Source organism: Ciona intestinalis, unplaced genomic scaffold (genome assembly GCF_000224145.3).
Source record: "Ciona intestinalis unplaced genomic scaffold, KH HT000062.2, whole genome shotgun sequence".
In the NCBI taxonomy this organism is placed as follows: domain Eukaryota; kingdom Metazoa; phylum Chordata; class Ascidiacea; order Phlebobranchia; family Cionidae; genus Ciona; species Ciona intestinalis.
Genome location: NW_004190384.2, coordinates 285,288 through 301,676, shown reverse-complemented (window position 1 = coordinate 301,676; position 16,389 = coordinate 285,288). Strand labels below are relative to the sequence as shown.

At 36.6% G+C, this 16,389-nt stretch overlaps 2 protein-coding genes and 1 long non-coding RNA gene across 5 annotated transcripts; 1 reads left to right on the top strand and 2 right to left on the bottom strand.

Moving 5' to 3' along the window:
- Positions 1–2,473: 2,473 nt before the first annotated feature.
- LOC100175072 (sodium/potassium-transporting ATPase subunit beta-3) lies at positions 2,474–8,502 on the bottom strand. Of its 2 annotated transcripts, none has more exons than XM_018815316.2 (7): positions 8,280–8,502; positions 4,800–4,928; positions 4,466–4,585; positions 4,090–4,280; positions 3,750–3,896; positions 3,300–3,467; positions 2,474–2,955 (listed from the first exon to the last, which is right to left on the bottom strand). In XM_018815316.2, the coding sequence occupies exons 1-7, from the start codon at positions 8,425–8,427 to the stop codon at positions 2,848–2,850; spliced, it is 1,011 nt and encodes a 336-aa protein (XP_018670861.1). In that variant the 5' UTR covers positions 8,428–8,502; the 3' UTR covers positions 2,474–2,847. The 2 variants fall into 2 exon arrangements, with proteins under 2 accessions (XP_018670861.1, XP_018670862.1); XM_018815317.1 differs by lacking the exon at positions 8,280–8,502 and adding an exon at positions 5,221–5,513.
- Positions 8,503–8,574: 72 nt separating this feature from the next.
- On the top strand, positions 8,575–9,506 carry LOC113474973. Its single transcript, XR_003396686.1, has 2 exons — positions 8,575–8,700; positions 8,780–9,506. It is a non-coding gene; the product is annotated as an uncharacterized LOC113474973 (long non-coding RNA).
- A 73-nt stretch (positions 9,507–9,579) lies between these two features.
- Positions 9,580–14,950, bottom strand: LOC100185260 (dual oxidase maturation factor 1-like). 2 transcript variants are annotated; one of them, XM_002123484.3, is made up of 9 exons: positions 14,732–14,950; positions 13,874–13,931; positions 13,622–13,756; positions 12,957–13,076; positions 12,424–12,577; positions 11,850–12,064; positions 11,394–11,540; positions 10,967–11,019; positions 9,580–10,627 (listed from the first exon to the last, which is right to left on the bottom strand). In XM_002123484.3, exons 1-9 carry the CDS (start codon positions 14,888–14,890, stop codon positions 10,223–10,225), a joined length of 1,446 nt encoding a protein of 481 aa, XP_002123520.2. In that variant the 5' UTR covers positions 14,891–14,950; the 3' UTR covers positions 9,580–10,222. The 2 variants fall into 2 exon arrangements, with proteins under 2 accessions (XP_002123520.2, XP_018670860.1); XM_018815315.2 differs by having other exon boundaries at positions 10,967–11,023; positions 11,398–11,540.
- Positions 14,951–16,389: the final 1,439 nt, after the last annotated feature.

Genomic DNA, 16,389 nt, shown 5'->3' with positions numbered 1-16,389 from the left:
CCGCTAATTTAGAAGCCCCAACAAGTCTATAACTTCACACTGTCTCTTTAAGTTTTCTACCAAAATTAGTAGCAAAATTTCATTTATTTAAGACGCGTTAAATAGAAAAGGCAGAAATCCACAGGTTCATATAAAAGGGTTGGCGTGCGGTGTTTTCTACAAAACGCTGGGGGCCGGATTTAGAAAATTAAAATAGTCTTGTCTTACAAAGTATCCCATCTTGCCCCACTCTATTTACTATATATAAGCCAAGCGAAAATATCTTAGCTTTAAGCAACCAAACGGCACAATAAGTATCGTTGTGCCATCTTACCCCACCTATTGGCCACCGTACCAGCTGGTACATGGTAGTGGTAAATATGCGCCTAGTCTGTTATTGTGGGGCTGAAATATACACACAGTACAACTGCTTGATGAAAAATTATCCAAAAGGGCGAAAATAATCAATAAATGATCCGCGCTGTGACAAATACGAACCAACAATAAAGATATACTCAAATACCTTCGAGTCATTTTCAACACAGAGGTACCACTGGTCGTGTCTTCCTTATAATCGAGGCTAAATATACCAAAAGGACAATTAGAATTAAACCCTACGAGACTTAGGGTAACGTCGACGTACTGCGTCAGGGGACTCGTATGTCGTTGCTGTGATGTATTTGTTTGGACTGATATATTTTTATACTGAAGCAAATGTTCCGTTTTTTTATATACACAGCATATTTTTTATTTTAATTGTACAATGAATGAGAAAAGTGTGGCATGTAAGCCATCCTGTTTGAGAAATGTGTTAGTTTATAATAATCTAAAATAAGTTTGTTGGTAGTACTTGATTATTGTAGGCTACAAATAACATATATAATCAACTCAGTTCTGCTGACTTTAAATCAAAAACTAACGTTTTAACGCGTGAACGTCGTTGTCTGAAACGTTTTCAACGAAGGGTCGTGATATATTTGGACCGGATGGTCTTATTAGCGACTTGGCGCATGCGCAATAGCACCCGGTACAAATATATCGATCGGAACGAATATATCACGACACCTTAACAAATCGAAGCAGAACAACTCCTGAGCGACATCTAGTGAGGCCACCAACTTTGATCGCTCAGGTCAATCTAATTGCTTCATTGGTTTAATATAAAAAGCTAATATAAACCATGGTAGCGTGGTGCTTCTTTGCGGCATACAATGTAGGTTGTTCAAGTACATTTAAGAGCTTTCCACGTAATAAAATAAGACAGCCACTGTGTCGACATAGTTAAACAAGAACGTTTTGGTTTCAATCAGTGTCGGCAATAATTGAACCGACTTGAACACTTTCGATATTTAGCTGGTTTCTACTTTTGCTTATGGTATTTAAATGTGTAAAACTTTTCCCTAATAAAATAAATGTTGCTGTTGTGGTCCTATGTATACAGGTCATATGTAAACATACATATGTATACCCCCTTCGTATGAAAGTTGCGCAACACATTGGGATTATATTTGTTCAGTATCAGTCGAAGGTGAAACGTTAAACATTAACTAGAACGTATTGGGGTCATGCGGAAACTTCTGTATATTAAACTTCATTTATACCTTTTGTACATTAGTTATAAATACACTGTAAAATGTTATCAGATTAATATAGTACTGTGGGATAAGATGGGTTAACAACTAAATACCATATTTCCTAGTAGTGTTTTGAACATTTGACAACGTTCTTTTACTTGGTAGCTTACACTGGTAATGTTTTAGCCTAATTTTAACATTCGCGAGTGGAATCAGAATATGGGCCAAGTGGTATTTAATCTATTTAACCGACAAATCTCTTCGCTTGTCAATCAATTGGATCATTTTCGTGTTCAAAGAAATACAGTCGTGTGGGGTAAAAAGTGTAGGGTGGGGTAACATGGTCCATGTTTGCATTCTCTTTTCTCGTCCCATTTAGTAGTAAACAGAGACATTTCAAAAAATATTTAATCGCCTCAGCGTTGTTAATTGTTTAAAACGCGATCAAGAAATATGGATGTTATGACCTAACAGTATGCCATCTTACCCTACTGTTCTAATTTATAATCTGAGTTAGGTTACAAAAATAGCGCGCTTGTCTAATGCGTCCTTTGGGTGCGCACGAAATGAATAATTTGTGGATTGAAGCCAAACTAGAACCTTTCTCATCAAGGAAACTTATTTATCCTGTGTGAATTCTTACAAACGTCTACGTATGTTCGTGGTGAAAATAACTAAAACAAGTTTTTATTACGAGAGAAGCTCAAGATTTAGGTCGCTTTGTTGCAAATATATCTGTCGTTTTAATTAATCTAATCTTTCAAGCGATACACCGATTTAAAGACATCATTAAAACATCATGTGAACTAATAATCCAGATTGTAACCATAGTTACCCGGTGTATGTTCAACGTTACGAGTTGGAATTAATAATTGACAACATACCAAGTAACTTGCTAACTATTAACAAATATCCAACGGTTCGTTGTAAGTGAATTTATTACAATTGCAGTAAAGTGTAATTTCCTACAATGGCAAACAGCTTCGACAGTCACTTAAAATTACTCATGTTTTTAAAAGTTACCAAATATATAGTAGGGTGGGAAAGATGGGACACCTTTGGCACAGAATTTCCAAATATCCTGATCTCGTTTTAAACAACCAACAACGGTCTATGGGAGTCGATACGTTTTTATAATTTTTTGACTGTTCTTCGGTTACTTTCATATGGGACGAGAAAATAGAATACAAAGGTTTCCCATCTTCCCCCACCCTACTATATAACAACAATTATGTTTTATGAAGAAAACGTGTGATCGCCAATTAATCAGCGAAATATTCCTTGTGTTTTCATTTTATTCATTGACTTGCAGTGTAAAGGTGAAATATCCTGTACTCATACGTTTGCTGTCCACAATGTTCAAAGCATACGCCTTACAACGGACTCGAACCTCAACGTTCCTCTGCAAATATATGATTGATTTACACAAATATGAACGAAAGGTTATGACAGATTCTTAACAGCTTGATTTAAAACGTACCATAGACTTATGTCTGTTAAAAGTTTGTGAAACAAGAAACGTCCGTGTTTTAGTTTTACATGGGCATGTAATTGCAAAATTCCTTGCCGTCAAGTCAAATAAATCGCGTAAAAGAGTATTCTCTTATTTAAATAAAGATAATAAGAAGTTGATGTCATTTTGGGCAAAATATTCCTCGTAATACAAAGTACGTTAGATTTGATATTTGTTTGCGTATTACGTAACAATTGAACCTTTGTATTTTAATATTGTAACAAAGCAGTTACCTTGACGTTCATAAACTGCACAGCAACCAACGGTGAACGATATTCAGGTTGCAGATTAAGACCATAATATGGATAATATGTGAATGGCATGCCGTTGTCTTCTGGGTAGTAGACGGTGTTTGCACTCACACCAGCTGCAGTGTTTAGATTGGTTTGGTTTCCACTTGTCTGAAATAACATGAAACTCAGTTTTTGACACAATAAATAGCAGTTTAGCAAGCGTATGATATTTTTATGTTTGTTAATTTTATTAGTAAGATGGAACACGGTTTCAATCTCTTTTGTCATCCCATTTGGTAGTAAACAACGGATAATTACGTGTGACCGTATCCTCACGAATCGTTGTTAATGGTGAAAAATACGATTAGAAAATAAAGGATTTATGTTCTAACTAACATTATATTACCCTACAGTAGTATATAAAATATCTTGTTTTGAAGCTCAACCTACCGCGTCATAACATGAGATGTACAATCGTTTCGGGTTGTAAGGTCGGTTCCTTGCCATGAGGACGTCCTTCAATGGCGGTGCGTTGGAATCAGCGTTACCAACAGCCTTCGAGATGTCAGTGTAACCGACAGGGAACCAATTGATGATCTAAAAATCGAAGTTTTAAGTTACACAAGAAACGCTGCAACCATAAGTTTTAATTTCTATTTAAAAAGTTAAACGATAGCACATTACGAGGTGCATGGAACAGAACACTCGTTTTTATAACAACTGTCGTAGCCAGCCACGTGAAGACAAACGAGTTAACTTGATCTTGATCCATTGAATAAGTTGTTCTTACTCTGTTCACTTTCACCAGGATACAGGGTTGTCCTTTATCGTAGCCGTATGGAGGTTGTTTGCAAGGACCAAGGTTGTCGATGTCAAACTTACAGACAGGAGGCGGGGAGTCCTTGGAATAGGCTTGGTTCATTTTCACCGAGCCGTTGAGAGGGCAGTCGGTAAGATCGACTTGTTTCGCTTTGCTGTAAGCTGCGATGAATACAGGGTTGGAAACTGGAAGTTTTAAACTTAAACCACTATAAGCAATACGATTATAAATTATGTTTTAATTTGTCATGAAATAACACACACAAATATTAACTGGTCAAAAAATTAAAAGTAAACAATTTTATTGCTTTCTAAACGTCATGTTTTAGGAATTAAATGTTACTTACGTGCCAAAAAATCGGTCAAAGTGTCCACGTATTTCTGGTAGGACCCGGCATCGGATTGCTTGAAAATAATTTCAGATGTTCGTTCGGTTTTTGTGTTTAATTTCGGTTGAACGGAAATACCTGGTTAAAACAAAAGGATTAGAAATGGTTTGTTTTCGTGATGAATAAGAAAAATACAGATTCTTGATTTATTGAAACTGCAACAAGAAGTATTTTGTATAGGCAACAGCTATTAAAGCCACAACGGTGCCATTCAGGATTTACAGTCTATTAGTGTTTATACTATAGTACACATTCATCCAAACTTATACCACGTAAGTAACTGTGTGAATACCTGGTGCTTGAAGTCGGGTTTGGAATCTTGGTACATCTGGATCGAGTGTTCCAAGTACGATGGTCATTGAGATGGCGAATAGAGCAGCAAGGAAGGCGTAGTAGAACATGTAGAAAATCAGGATACGACCTGGGGATCGAAAATGAGGTTTTAACTTGCTGATGACGTAATGACGTAATGAATTCATATTTGTAATTCCCAATATTGGAAAAATTAAGGTAATCAAAACAAAAAATAGAAGGGAATTAGATGCAAAATGAGAGTCTTTAAAAACCGCCGTGGATAAAAACTACCTTAGCGTCAATTAAAGGCGCGGCCGCTTTTCAGTTTACTGAACGAAATCGAGTTTAATGTAACATGAGAAATAGTTAGGACTTCAAAGAATCAGATAATACAACACAGAAACAAAACAAGTTCTAACCCCAACTGGCAGAATTTCTGCCCAAAATTGATTTTTCTTCCTTGTTATAAAGGAACCGCATGAAACCGCGCAGATTTTTCTGCGCCGATTCAATCAGACTTTCTTCTTCCTTCTTTTTACCCATTGCTTAATTTTACTGACCAGATATTTAATATCTAATAATTTAAAATCAAGACCTATTTTGGAATCCTTTTTCAGTAAGTTACAAAATGAACAACAATTCTCAAGGTATTGTAAAGTGAACCTAGTCGAAACTAATCGCAAACTAAGTGAGCGCAAAGCAACTTTCTTTACAACGTGGCAAGCCAGACTGAAAACGCCCTATCCTGTTACCGGTAACACAAGAATCACTCATCTGATCACTTGCGCAGGACGACTAGTGTTCTAATGGAACAATCGTTGCGCGGCAATTGTGATAAAAACTAAATCCCCACAACCAAAGAATTAATCAAAACGATTAATAATGCGTGCGATTACCAAATGAAGCGATAAAAGACAACGGTTGTTCTGTTGCAATCTGGTAAAAACAGTAAATTAGGTGACGACATTGCGATGCCCTTGAGCGATGGAGTGTACAGAGTAGCTTCATCCAAGCGTGTAAAAAGGTCATCCGATACTTCTATTGTACAAGAAGGCGGTTTTCAAATTCGCCGAATCCAATGTGTAAAGAGGAACAAATTAAATGAGAAAGTTGCCAAGTAATATATTGGTGATAAATCATTTTAATCAATGGAATAAAACGGAAGCCGTTGAACAAAGTGCGGCCAAGTCACTGAGATGGGGTTTGCTTCGTGCTATAGTGACACCAAGTCACTGAGATGGGGTTTGCTTCGTGCTATAATCGGTGAGTTTGTAATTTTATATTTATTTGAATGTAACAGAAAGCCGAACAAAAGTTTTTAAAATGTTAAGTATAATGCGTCACCTATGGGTGAATGTTTTGTTGCAAGTTAAGCATATTTAAAGATTAAACGTAAACGCGTCTTGTGTATTTATAATCGCCGATTATGCATATAGTAACAAATACTGTAAATGTAAATGGACTGTTTATATTTTATACGTTCGTATATTATGACTTGTATAATGTAGACAAAAGTCGCTTTCTCTTCCTCGAATCGTCTCTACTGCGCATGCGCGGTCATATTGGGCGTCGCAGTTTTGTGGCGGTGGAACTTATTTCACAGATACGCATCGGCGGCAGCGCGTTAACGCAACATGCACCACTAAACCGGAACGAAATTTACATCACGCAAATACTTTATGCGCCACTGCAAACGAAATACGACATAGGCGGATTTTATTGCGTTGTCTAATAATTTTTCGTTAAAAATTATTTGAGTAATTTAGGTCTGGGTATTCTAAATCCAAATCTAATGTGAATTATCTCAAACCTTTATGTCTTAATTAAAACCAATACGATCCAAGGCTTGCTGCTACCATTGTGGGCGTATGTGTCCTTGAGCAAGACACTTAACCACAATTGCTCCAACCCAGTGGTCACTAATGGGTTGTCCAAATTATCAGCCACACATAAAAAATAATTACTGCTCGCACTTAGTTGGCTTATCATAAATCTTCAACAAGCTATTGAAATGTTACGCCGTCCTGCGCCGTGGCGTAGTGGTTAGCGCGCCTGCCTGTAACCATTAGGTAATGGGTTCAAGGCTCGTCGCTGCTACCATTGTGGGCGTATGTGTCCTTGGGCAAGACACTTAGTTAAGACTTAACGACAATTGCTCCAACCCAGTGGCCACTAAATGGGTTATCAGCCATACATAATAAAATAAAAAAAATCCCCAAAAAATAATCACCTACAAAGTAACATACATGGTAACTCGTAAGCTGGCACGAGGTGTTAAACCCGTGTGATAACAACTGTCGTTTTCCGGCCACGCGAGGATAAGGTTACATTCATTCATTCCGCAACAAAATAGGAATGTAGCAAATTTTAAAAACTGTCTGCGATTAAAGCCTATAAACATAAAAAAAATAGAAACAATGCTTTATTTGGGCAAGAACTGTTTTCACAAAATAGTCAAAAATCGTCCTGGGTATTTTTATGGTTTATTAAAACCAGTAGACTGTAGTCTTGTAAACTACAAGTTAATACGTTGGAACTATAATGTTGAGCTAAACAATGACATTAAACTCATTGGGGTAAATTAGAACTCTAGAAAGATTTTAAATGTTATTGGTTAGATGATAGCTCCATATTATAGTTCTCACTAGCCCAATGTGTTCAAACAGCTCACTTTAATAAGCAAAATGTAATACAATCAATTTTAGCGACAAAAATACACAACTTAAGTAAGACACCCCTAGTATTACCATAAATGTCATTTTAAATATACCTGCTTCGCACCATGCAGGACTACCAGTTGTATCAGCAATACTTAACCAAATACCATATTTTATTCTTGTGCATGAATACATGTTTTTTTGTGATCCAGTTTAAAAGATAACAATAAAGCATTAACATTAGCTATAGATTTAAAAAACTTTCGTCCTATAGAATAAGCAATAATAGCTTTCATGTACTAAACACTTTTAACCTGGTGTGGTTTGTTAAGCTTAAAAGAGCATTTCGAGGTGTTTAAGTGATTGTTAGTACAAATTCCGAAGCAAACTGATAAAAAATTGAATTTCAATTTGGTTTGAAATGACTCAAATGAGTAAACCTTTTACGCTCAATGTTATGTAAAAATATTGTTTTCCTTTTGCGTAATATTTAATGAAAGAGAAACAATTATTTTACCGGTAAATTTTTCTGTGAATTTCACGATTTATTTAAACATTTTACCTCCATATACTGTATGAAACCAGCTGATATAACCTATGTTCATAACATATATATATATTTATTTAATATTTATTTGATTTATCTCTTTAAATGCAGTAACGAAGATAAGATTAATTTAACAGCGAAGAGAAGGAAATTACGCCAATAAAGAGTGGACATTAATTGGGGTAGAAATAAATTTTACATACAACAATTCTGTATAAAACTAGCGAGGAATAAAAATTGCAATTTTAGTTATTTCTATAAACAATTATTTTACCCCAGCTTTTCCCTCCACGACCAAGCACTGTCTTTTCCTGAGGATTCCACAAGAAACTGAGGAATCCGTTGAACTTGTCCTTCGTTGATGACATGCAACTCTGGCATCTTCCTTCTCCTGCATCGCTGTCAGAATCTTTATTCGACATATTCTTGCAATCGAACTAACTTTCCAATGAAAGGTTATATTAGTTACACTATACTCCTATAAAATAATATTATTGTTATAATTTGCTGACACTTGTAACATTATCAATGAAACGCATATTTATACAATCTAACACAGGACTACTTTTAAAGGTAATTTTCGGCATACACGAGGTATCATTGGGGCCCATAAGCAACATTTTGAACACCAGCTAAATGATTACCGTTATTCCTTAAAACAAACGTGGATTCGCAAGACATAAACCACACAAACAGTAAGTCGGCATAACATAAACCAACTGTTGAATCAACCTATTAAAGTCGACTTTATAATAGACTTAACTTCTTCTGCAGCTTACATCCAACGTCCACGCCTCAAAGTAGGCCATCACGTGATTAATCAGACCACGTGACGGGAAAATTGTATTTTGTCCAATCAGCATCACAAACCAGCGGTTGGAAAAGAAAAAGGCAAATGTCTAAATTATGGATAGGCAAACTTACATTTCCAGTTTTTACGAAAAGAACAAATGCATATATACATTATTTATCACTGCGCGTTCATCGTGTAACCCATCAAACATTTCTTTTTAGAAAAAGTTGTTTTGTGACACTTTTACCGTTTAATAGTGGTACTATTATAACTTTTTGTACAAAAAAATGTCACACAACCCTGGCATAGGACAACTTTTCACTCTATTTTCCTATTTTGCAGTAAGCAAAGAACATTCAAGCAATTATAAACCGTATCCTCACGACTTCCATAAACCGTTGTTAATTTAATTTAAAACACGATCAGGATATTTGAGTATTTTGTGCTAAGGGTGCCCCATCTTTCCCCACCCTACTATATACTAGATCAGGGTAATATGGTTTTGTTTTCCTTTTTTCTTGCTATTTGGAAACAAGAACTTTTACTTTTAAATAGCGTTGGTAATTGTTAAAAAACACAGTAGGGAAAGGTGGTATCGCTACATACGACATATATATTAGTATCTTTGTAATTTTACCTCCCATCTTTTCTGTTTTAGCTTTCTTATGTTTGACTGCAACCGAAATATAAAATATACATATATTTAAATATGCATTTGTTCACAAAAGAAAACAACTCATGACAACTAATTTCATCACAATACATCTAGTATAGACATGAAATTATTGTAAAGTTTCATCAACTCACAAAGTTTATTTATACAAAATTGTTTTGCATAACTGCAAGCCAAACAAAGGTTATAATGGTCGAGTATATGAACTGTACAAAAGACTACTAATGTTAAGTGCGTTGATAGCGCATAAGGCAGTTTATACAAAGACAAAGAAGTGCGTCAGGTTTATACATGCTTGTTATAAAGGTGCATGTTGTACATTCAACATATGGTATTCGTTAATTACATTGATCTAAAAATCAATTTTTAATTTGGGAAACATGAAACCGGGTCCCGGTATGAAACAGCTGGATCGTTACGACCTACTTTCGGCGGATCAATCAGTAACAATTGTCGCCCAAGGTCGTATAATACGCAGCTAACAATGGCATGCAGTTAAGTAGGATTATACTAAGCAACATCTGCCGTTATAACAGCTGCGTGTGGTATTGATGGAAAAGTATTTCTATTGGTCGAACAATCACATGCACACTGTGTTGTATGGAACTGGGTTTAGTTTGTTGTAACTATAATATAAAGACCATGGTAAAAATTATGAGTCGCTTTATAAATCTTATTGTGTTCCTATAAATGAAAGTCGATTTGCTAGGTTTGTTTTATTAAGTCTCCGATTTTGTCTTAAATTCCCCATCTACATTGCTGTGCTGTTGATGAAGTTCTCGGTATTATCTACAGATGTGTTGTTATTACCGACCTCGTTTCCATTCAACTCCGCAGCGTCCTCATACGCCTTATTCTCGTACATAATCCCACCGCTAGGTGTCGGTATATCTTCAGCCAGATCGTAATCTGGTTCATTGGAATTTTCCGCAGGTGGCTTTACAACACGAAGCACAACATCTGAGAACCCTACGCTTCGTCTAGGGACGTGAGACGCTTCTTCCTCGAAAGCTGGGTTGCTGTATACGCCTCCATTACGTTCAGAATCTTCGTTGTCTAAATGCAGATCCTTTTTCAATGTAGCGCGAGATTTGCGTCTCCGGCTCGCCCAACCACGCGCCATGCGGTCGGCCGTGCTCGAGATGTTTGTGGCAAGCTATTATTGTATGCACAGTATTAACACCAAAATAGTACTGTGGGGTAAGATGGATACCGTTGGCACATAATGAGCCTTATCAAGATTTTAACATTTAACTACTCTGCTTTAGAGGCGTGCTAGTACTGTTATATAAATCTTTAAATATTCTTTGTTTGCCCCGAATGGAACGATAAAAGAGATTGGAAATATGACCCATCTTACCCCACCCTACTATATAGTTTACTATATCACGCTGAGGTTTTACCACTGACATAATCTTCAGAAATGTCATGAACATTTATGGTGTTGTAAATTTATAAAAGCAATTATATAGCAATGACAGCGAGCAATTCTTACCCGTCTTTGTACGCCTCCTACCGTCTGGTGTTGAGATCCTTTATTTTCAATATCTAAAACAAATCATTGATGATAGAATAGGTTTTTATGATTTCAGTAAGAAAAGTGACCTTGCCAAGGAGCATTTTTATAACATGGGCATTTTGTTCCGTGCTCGCTTATGAGTTACCGCTTATAACTTGTGATGTTATTTTAGGGGAAAATTTTGTGCGATTGACAATTTAGACAACTCTTTAGTGACCACTGGACTGAAACAAAATTGCTAAGTGTCTCCGAGAAGAATAACCTGACCCACAATGGTAGCAGCGACGAGCCTCGAACGCGCGAACATTATAAGGGCAGACGGGTTAACTATTACCACATGCGTCGCACAGAGAACTGATGTGTTACCACAATGTTCTCGTATCATCATAACTTGCATCCCCANCTAATGGTTGGACCGCTTCTTCCTCCTTTTTGTGGTAAAACTGTTCATTATCTTGCAAAACATCGGTTCCAAAGAAATCAGCTATTAGTTGCGGTACAAACCAATCCGCCCCCACTATAATCGCCCCGTATAAGAAAGACACAATTCCTGGAAAAATAGTATGCGCTACTTATAGTTGTAGGGTGTAGTGTGGGGTAAGATGGGATATATAAAATGTGGCAAAAGCAACTCACACAAACTACTGTACGTATAAGTGAACTAAAAGTAGACAATAATTAGGTTTATGTAAAAATAAGTTTATAACAATAATATTCGTAACTTTTATTTGTCTCGTCGGTAACTTGGTTACGAAAAATAAAAAATAGTTAAAACGAAAAGGCAGTGGAGTGAAAAAAGTCACCGCTATGTAAACGCCATTGCTAAGCCTGGAAGAAAGCGTCAGTGTAACCATCTTACCTCCACTCATAACCAACCAGAAACTTGCCCCATAATGTGTGTGGAGAACATCGTCCTCAAACGGGATGCTTAGTGGTTGGTAACCCCATTTGATAGTGGACCATATTATCAAACTTACAAACATGAACACTGAGGTTAACATGAACATGCAGCCAGCATAGAATAAAACAACACCAGATAAGATATTAGCTATCAACCATACTGGTACGGCCGTCCTGAAATAAACGTATTAAATATGAAAGAATAGAACTTATTTATCCGCACATGGCGGGCTAAAGTCGTCACAACACTATTGTTCTGTTTCCTGCTCTTTGTGCCCGCTTAAGAGTTACCAAGTATGTATCTTTTTGGGTAATTGTTATTTTAAAATTTTTAGATTTTTTCCAATTTATTGCTGACAATTTAGACAACCCATTAGTGACCATGGTGTTGAAACATACGAACACAACGGCAGCAGCATCAAGCCTATGTACACGTGGCTATATATAGATAGTCACTATCTACAATACTTTGCCACGGTATACATTCATGCACGGCAGGCCGTGATTCATGTCATATTATTTGACAAACTTACCATAAAACTTCGTTCGCAAACCAGCCAGCAGTACGGTAAGATCTTCCCCATCGTATTAACTCACCGTCCAATGTGAAATACTCGGCGACCCATTGTATTGGCAGGGGGACTCCCCTGTACTGAGCATCTCGAAATTCTTGGTTTATTCGACCAGCTGAATAAACATAAAAAACAATCTATAGTAAGGTGGGGGGAGATGGGACACCTTTTCCACATATTATCCAAATATCCCGATATCTTTTAAACAATTAACAACGGTGTATGGAAGTCGTGAGGATACAGTTTGATATTCTCTTTGAATGTTCTTTGTTTACTACCAAGTGTGACGAGAAAATAGAATGAAAAGGTGTCTCACCTTCTCCCACTCTACTATATATGTGCTCGCTATGAATATTTAGACCGAATGTATAAATATATATCTAGTTTACTGTGAGGTAAAAAGAAAGGATTTAAGATGTCTTTTGTTTTCCACCAAATAAGGCGATAAAGCATAAATTTCCCCTTCACTATAAAAAACATTGTGTTGTTCATACAATATGGTCCAAATCCAATGCGACCCTGTCTCCATGCCCAGTGGAACCTTTCGTTGTAGTCGATGCGTTCAGTGAAGTTGACGCTGTCGCTGTGTCCAACCGTTTGATAGACTGGCGTTCCTGTTTAAAGATGTTGCTTTCGTAAAACAGGTGCATACTAAGATTGAACACTTTTATTTTAAACAAAATAAGATTTTTCTGGACAGGTTTTAATGAAGAATTCGACGGTTCAGTCTCAATATAAACACGACATCTTAACTTACATCATATAAAATGGGTTATGGTTTAAACTGAAACGTTTGAGGTTAAATCGCATACACATATGTTTAATGAACGCTACTCAAATGTAAACTTTTACGCCATGACTCAAAGTCACAAATACCATCACAAATACCTTTTCAAACGTATGAATGAAACTTATTTATTTTCTCGAGGTGGGACAAAGGCGGTCGTTATCGTTACAACACCGGTGTTCATACTCCTTGTGCCCGTTACGGGTTACCACGTATTTAACTTTGTTTGTGAAAAAATACTTTGGTTACAAATGATCACACATTGTTGTTACCCATACACGGATCGTCGAGGTTGTGCCATTGTTGCGTCACTAAGCCCCTATATTGTTAGTGCAAGCCGAAAATCTTCAAGTCATATATTTAGATCCGAACCTTTGAGCGTTACGTTCACCGAACCGAGCCCGATCCTCATTCCAACTTTAGCGTGGATCTCTGTGTTTGTGAACGCCTTGTAAGCAGTTTTCGTCTGGATTTCGGCGCTCTCCCAATCTTGCCCCAAAACTCCCACTGTGCAACATAAACAATGGCAAACATAATATCCTTATATTTGTATACAAACGTAATAATGGGTGAATATTTAAGTAGTTAGCAATGAATGGATTTTTAAGGGAACGATTTACTTACGAAATATTGAAGCACCAATGAACAAACTGATCACGACACGCAGAAGGAAATACAATCGCTGCAAATATATTTAGATTTTACATTTAATGAGCAAGATATTATATTTTTTTGTAATAAAAAAAGAAACCGAAATATGGAAAGTTATAACATTATTGTTGGACTAAAGATAAAATACTTCTGTCGTTCATTAAGCGTTCTTGTTACGCTTGGGTAGCGATGTGTATTAGAATCTCTTAAAGTGGGTATTTATATGGTACACAAAATATATCAGGTTGGGGTAAAATGGTACATGCTTCATACTTTTTTTAGGAAAACAAAGAAAATTTACAGAAATATATTATACCGTAGCTCTGAGACTTTCAAAGAGCGTTCTTAATGTTAAAAACACGATTAAAAATGCGAGGTCTCATTTACTAACGGAACCCAAAGTACTATATATAAGAAATGCGGCGACATCAGTTCAACCATCAAACTGAAACTTCAAGTGGAAAGTTTTACAAAGTCACCCTAAACCCAGCGGTCGGGAGTTTCCGTAACTTTAGTGATGTATTTATAGAAAACCACACGCCTGGCCTATACGTAACACCAATGTGGTTTGCTTTGTTTTCAACTTTCGTTTTAGTTTGCTAGACGAAGTTTAGTTCCGCAAAATACAACAGTAATTTAGGTGGATGAAACTCAGGTTTCCGGACAGATTTAATACAAACATGAGTTAACGTCTAAAATAAACATCATGCTATCTTACAAACGGGGTACCATGTTTGTATTGAAACAACAGTAATTGTTATTAAACGATTACCATTAACTACGACAAGTTACATACGTTGATATAAATGTTATACGTTACTGCTAACTCACAGATATTCCTTTGTAGCCGGGTATTATGAGAACGAATGAAAACGCAAGAATGCAGAATGCGAACACGAAACCAATCTCCAACACATCAGAAGTAACAGCGGTCGGCATTGCTGGGTGTTGGGTGGGCCCGCCATTTGTACGCCATGCTTCAAAAACCATAGTTATAACTCTTGTTAATTAATATAACATAGATCTGCTACGAAATGAGTTGGTTAGTTTAAGTTAAGCCATAATGGTAACACATTTACAAGTTTCTGTTAATTCAAAGAACTTGTTTGCAGAAAAAATGGTGATGCAATATAGTACTGTGGGGTAAGATATAGGATACCGTTAGAAGCTAAATCTTATGTTTAGGGATCGCGTTTTAAACAGTTAACAACACTCTTTAGAGTCGTAATGATGCGGTTAAATACTGTAAATATTCTTTGCACTACCGAATGAGCCGTAAAAATAGAATAAAAATGTATCCCATCTTACCTCACCCTACTATATCTATTTTTGCCCTTAATATTTCGACTGTTAAAATGTTAACTAAGTATTTTGCTCTAAAGTTGCGATCTATACTGATCGCATCACTGAACTGACAGTTTGTTGAAAACAGGAACCAGTTGGTGAAATTACCGAAGCGTCGCCGCTTTTTTCAAAAACGACAATCATTGGGTTTGCAATGCATTCGCCTGGAACCTTAACCATACGTAGCTGGTAAAATAATTTAAGTTTGGAGTCAGTTTTACATTTTAAGCAACACTGAACTTTCAATATTGCGACAAAGTTTAAAGTAGTGTGCAATATAGTTACACACATTATTAAACTAAATGAACAGTTTTTGCTCTGTAACAATCATTGCAAACTATTGTTTGGTGTAAATTCTCTTCTCTTCGTTGTTTTAATTTAATGCGACGATCGCTATCATAGATTAAACTTATGTCATGGGTTATGCTGAATGCTCTCAACATTATATACCCAATATATTTCAACATAGGATTTATGTTATAAAACTAATGCAGCATTTCTTCTTTAACAACGAATGCGAAATAAAACTCAGCTGTTGATGCTTTAAACAGCATATATAATCTGCCTATCCACGGAATGTTCGCCGCAGTTGAATGATTCACAATGCTATCCGACCGGAGGCGCACACAATATACGGGTGATGTCATGCATCACGTGATCCACAGTTCCGAGTAATGTGTGCACTGTGTGTAGCAATACAAACATTAACAACAAACATAGCTATATACGCACGTATATTATATAAGTAGTGGTCGTAACACCAGTGCACATATGGTAGTTCCACGAACTAAGAAATGAAAATAAGGTGAAATATTTACCGTCGGTATCGCAAGTATATTTAAACAAGGAGAATGGAAACCTGATTGAATGTGAGCATGGATAAGAGAGGGAATATACACATGTGAGTTGCGACTAGATCGCAACCAAACAATGCCCAATCGTGATAATAAGCCAACTCTGGCCTAAATCTCGGGTTTTTGTTCTTTGCGTTCAACTAAAAACACTTCTGTTTATTTTTACCTAAACATCACACGATTAATCCCAGCTTCGTAAACCACCTCTTTACCGAGTAATTCCGCCGCCGTGTCGAAGTGGTTCAAGGCTCGACGCTGCTACCATTGTGGGCGTATGTGTCCTTGGGCAAG

Coding starts and splice junctions, on each gene's coding strand:
- LOC100185260 (XM_002123484.3), bottom strand. CDS start 14,890: ATGGTTTTTGAAGCATGGCGTACAAATGGCGGGCCCACCCAACACCCA. Junction 13,932..14,731: donor CCGGCTACAAAGGAATATCT/GTGAGTTAGCAG, acceptor ATATATTTGCAG/CGATTGTATTTCCTTCTGCG. Junction 13,757..13,873: donor CATTGGTGCTTCAATATTTC/GTAAGTAAATCG, acceptor TATGTTGCACAG/TGGGAGTTTTGGGGCAAGAT.
- LOC100175072 (XM_018815316.2), bottom strand. CDS start 8,427: ATGTCGAATAAAGATTCTGACAGCGATGCAGGAGAAGGAAGATGCCAG. Junction 4,929..8,279: donor TCGTGGAGGGAAAAGCTGGG/GTAAAATAATTG, acceptor TTCGATCCCCAG/GTCGTATCCTGATTTTCTAC. Junction 3,897..4,089: donor TCCTGGTGAAAGTGAACAGA/GTAAGAACAACT, acceptor TTCGATTTTTAG/ATCATCAATTGGTTCCCTGT.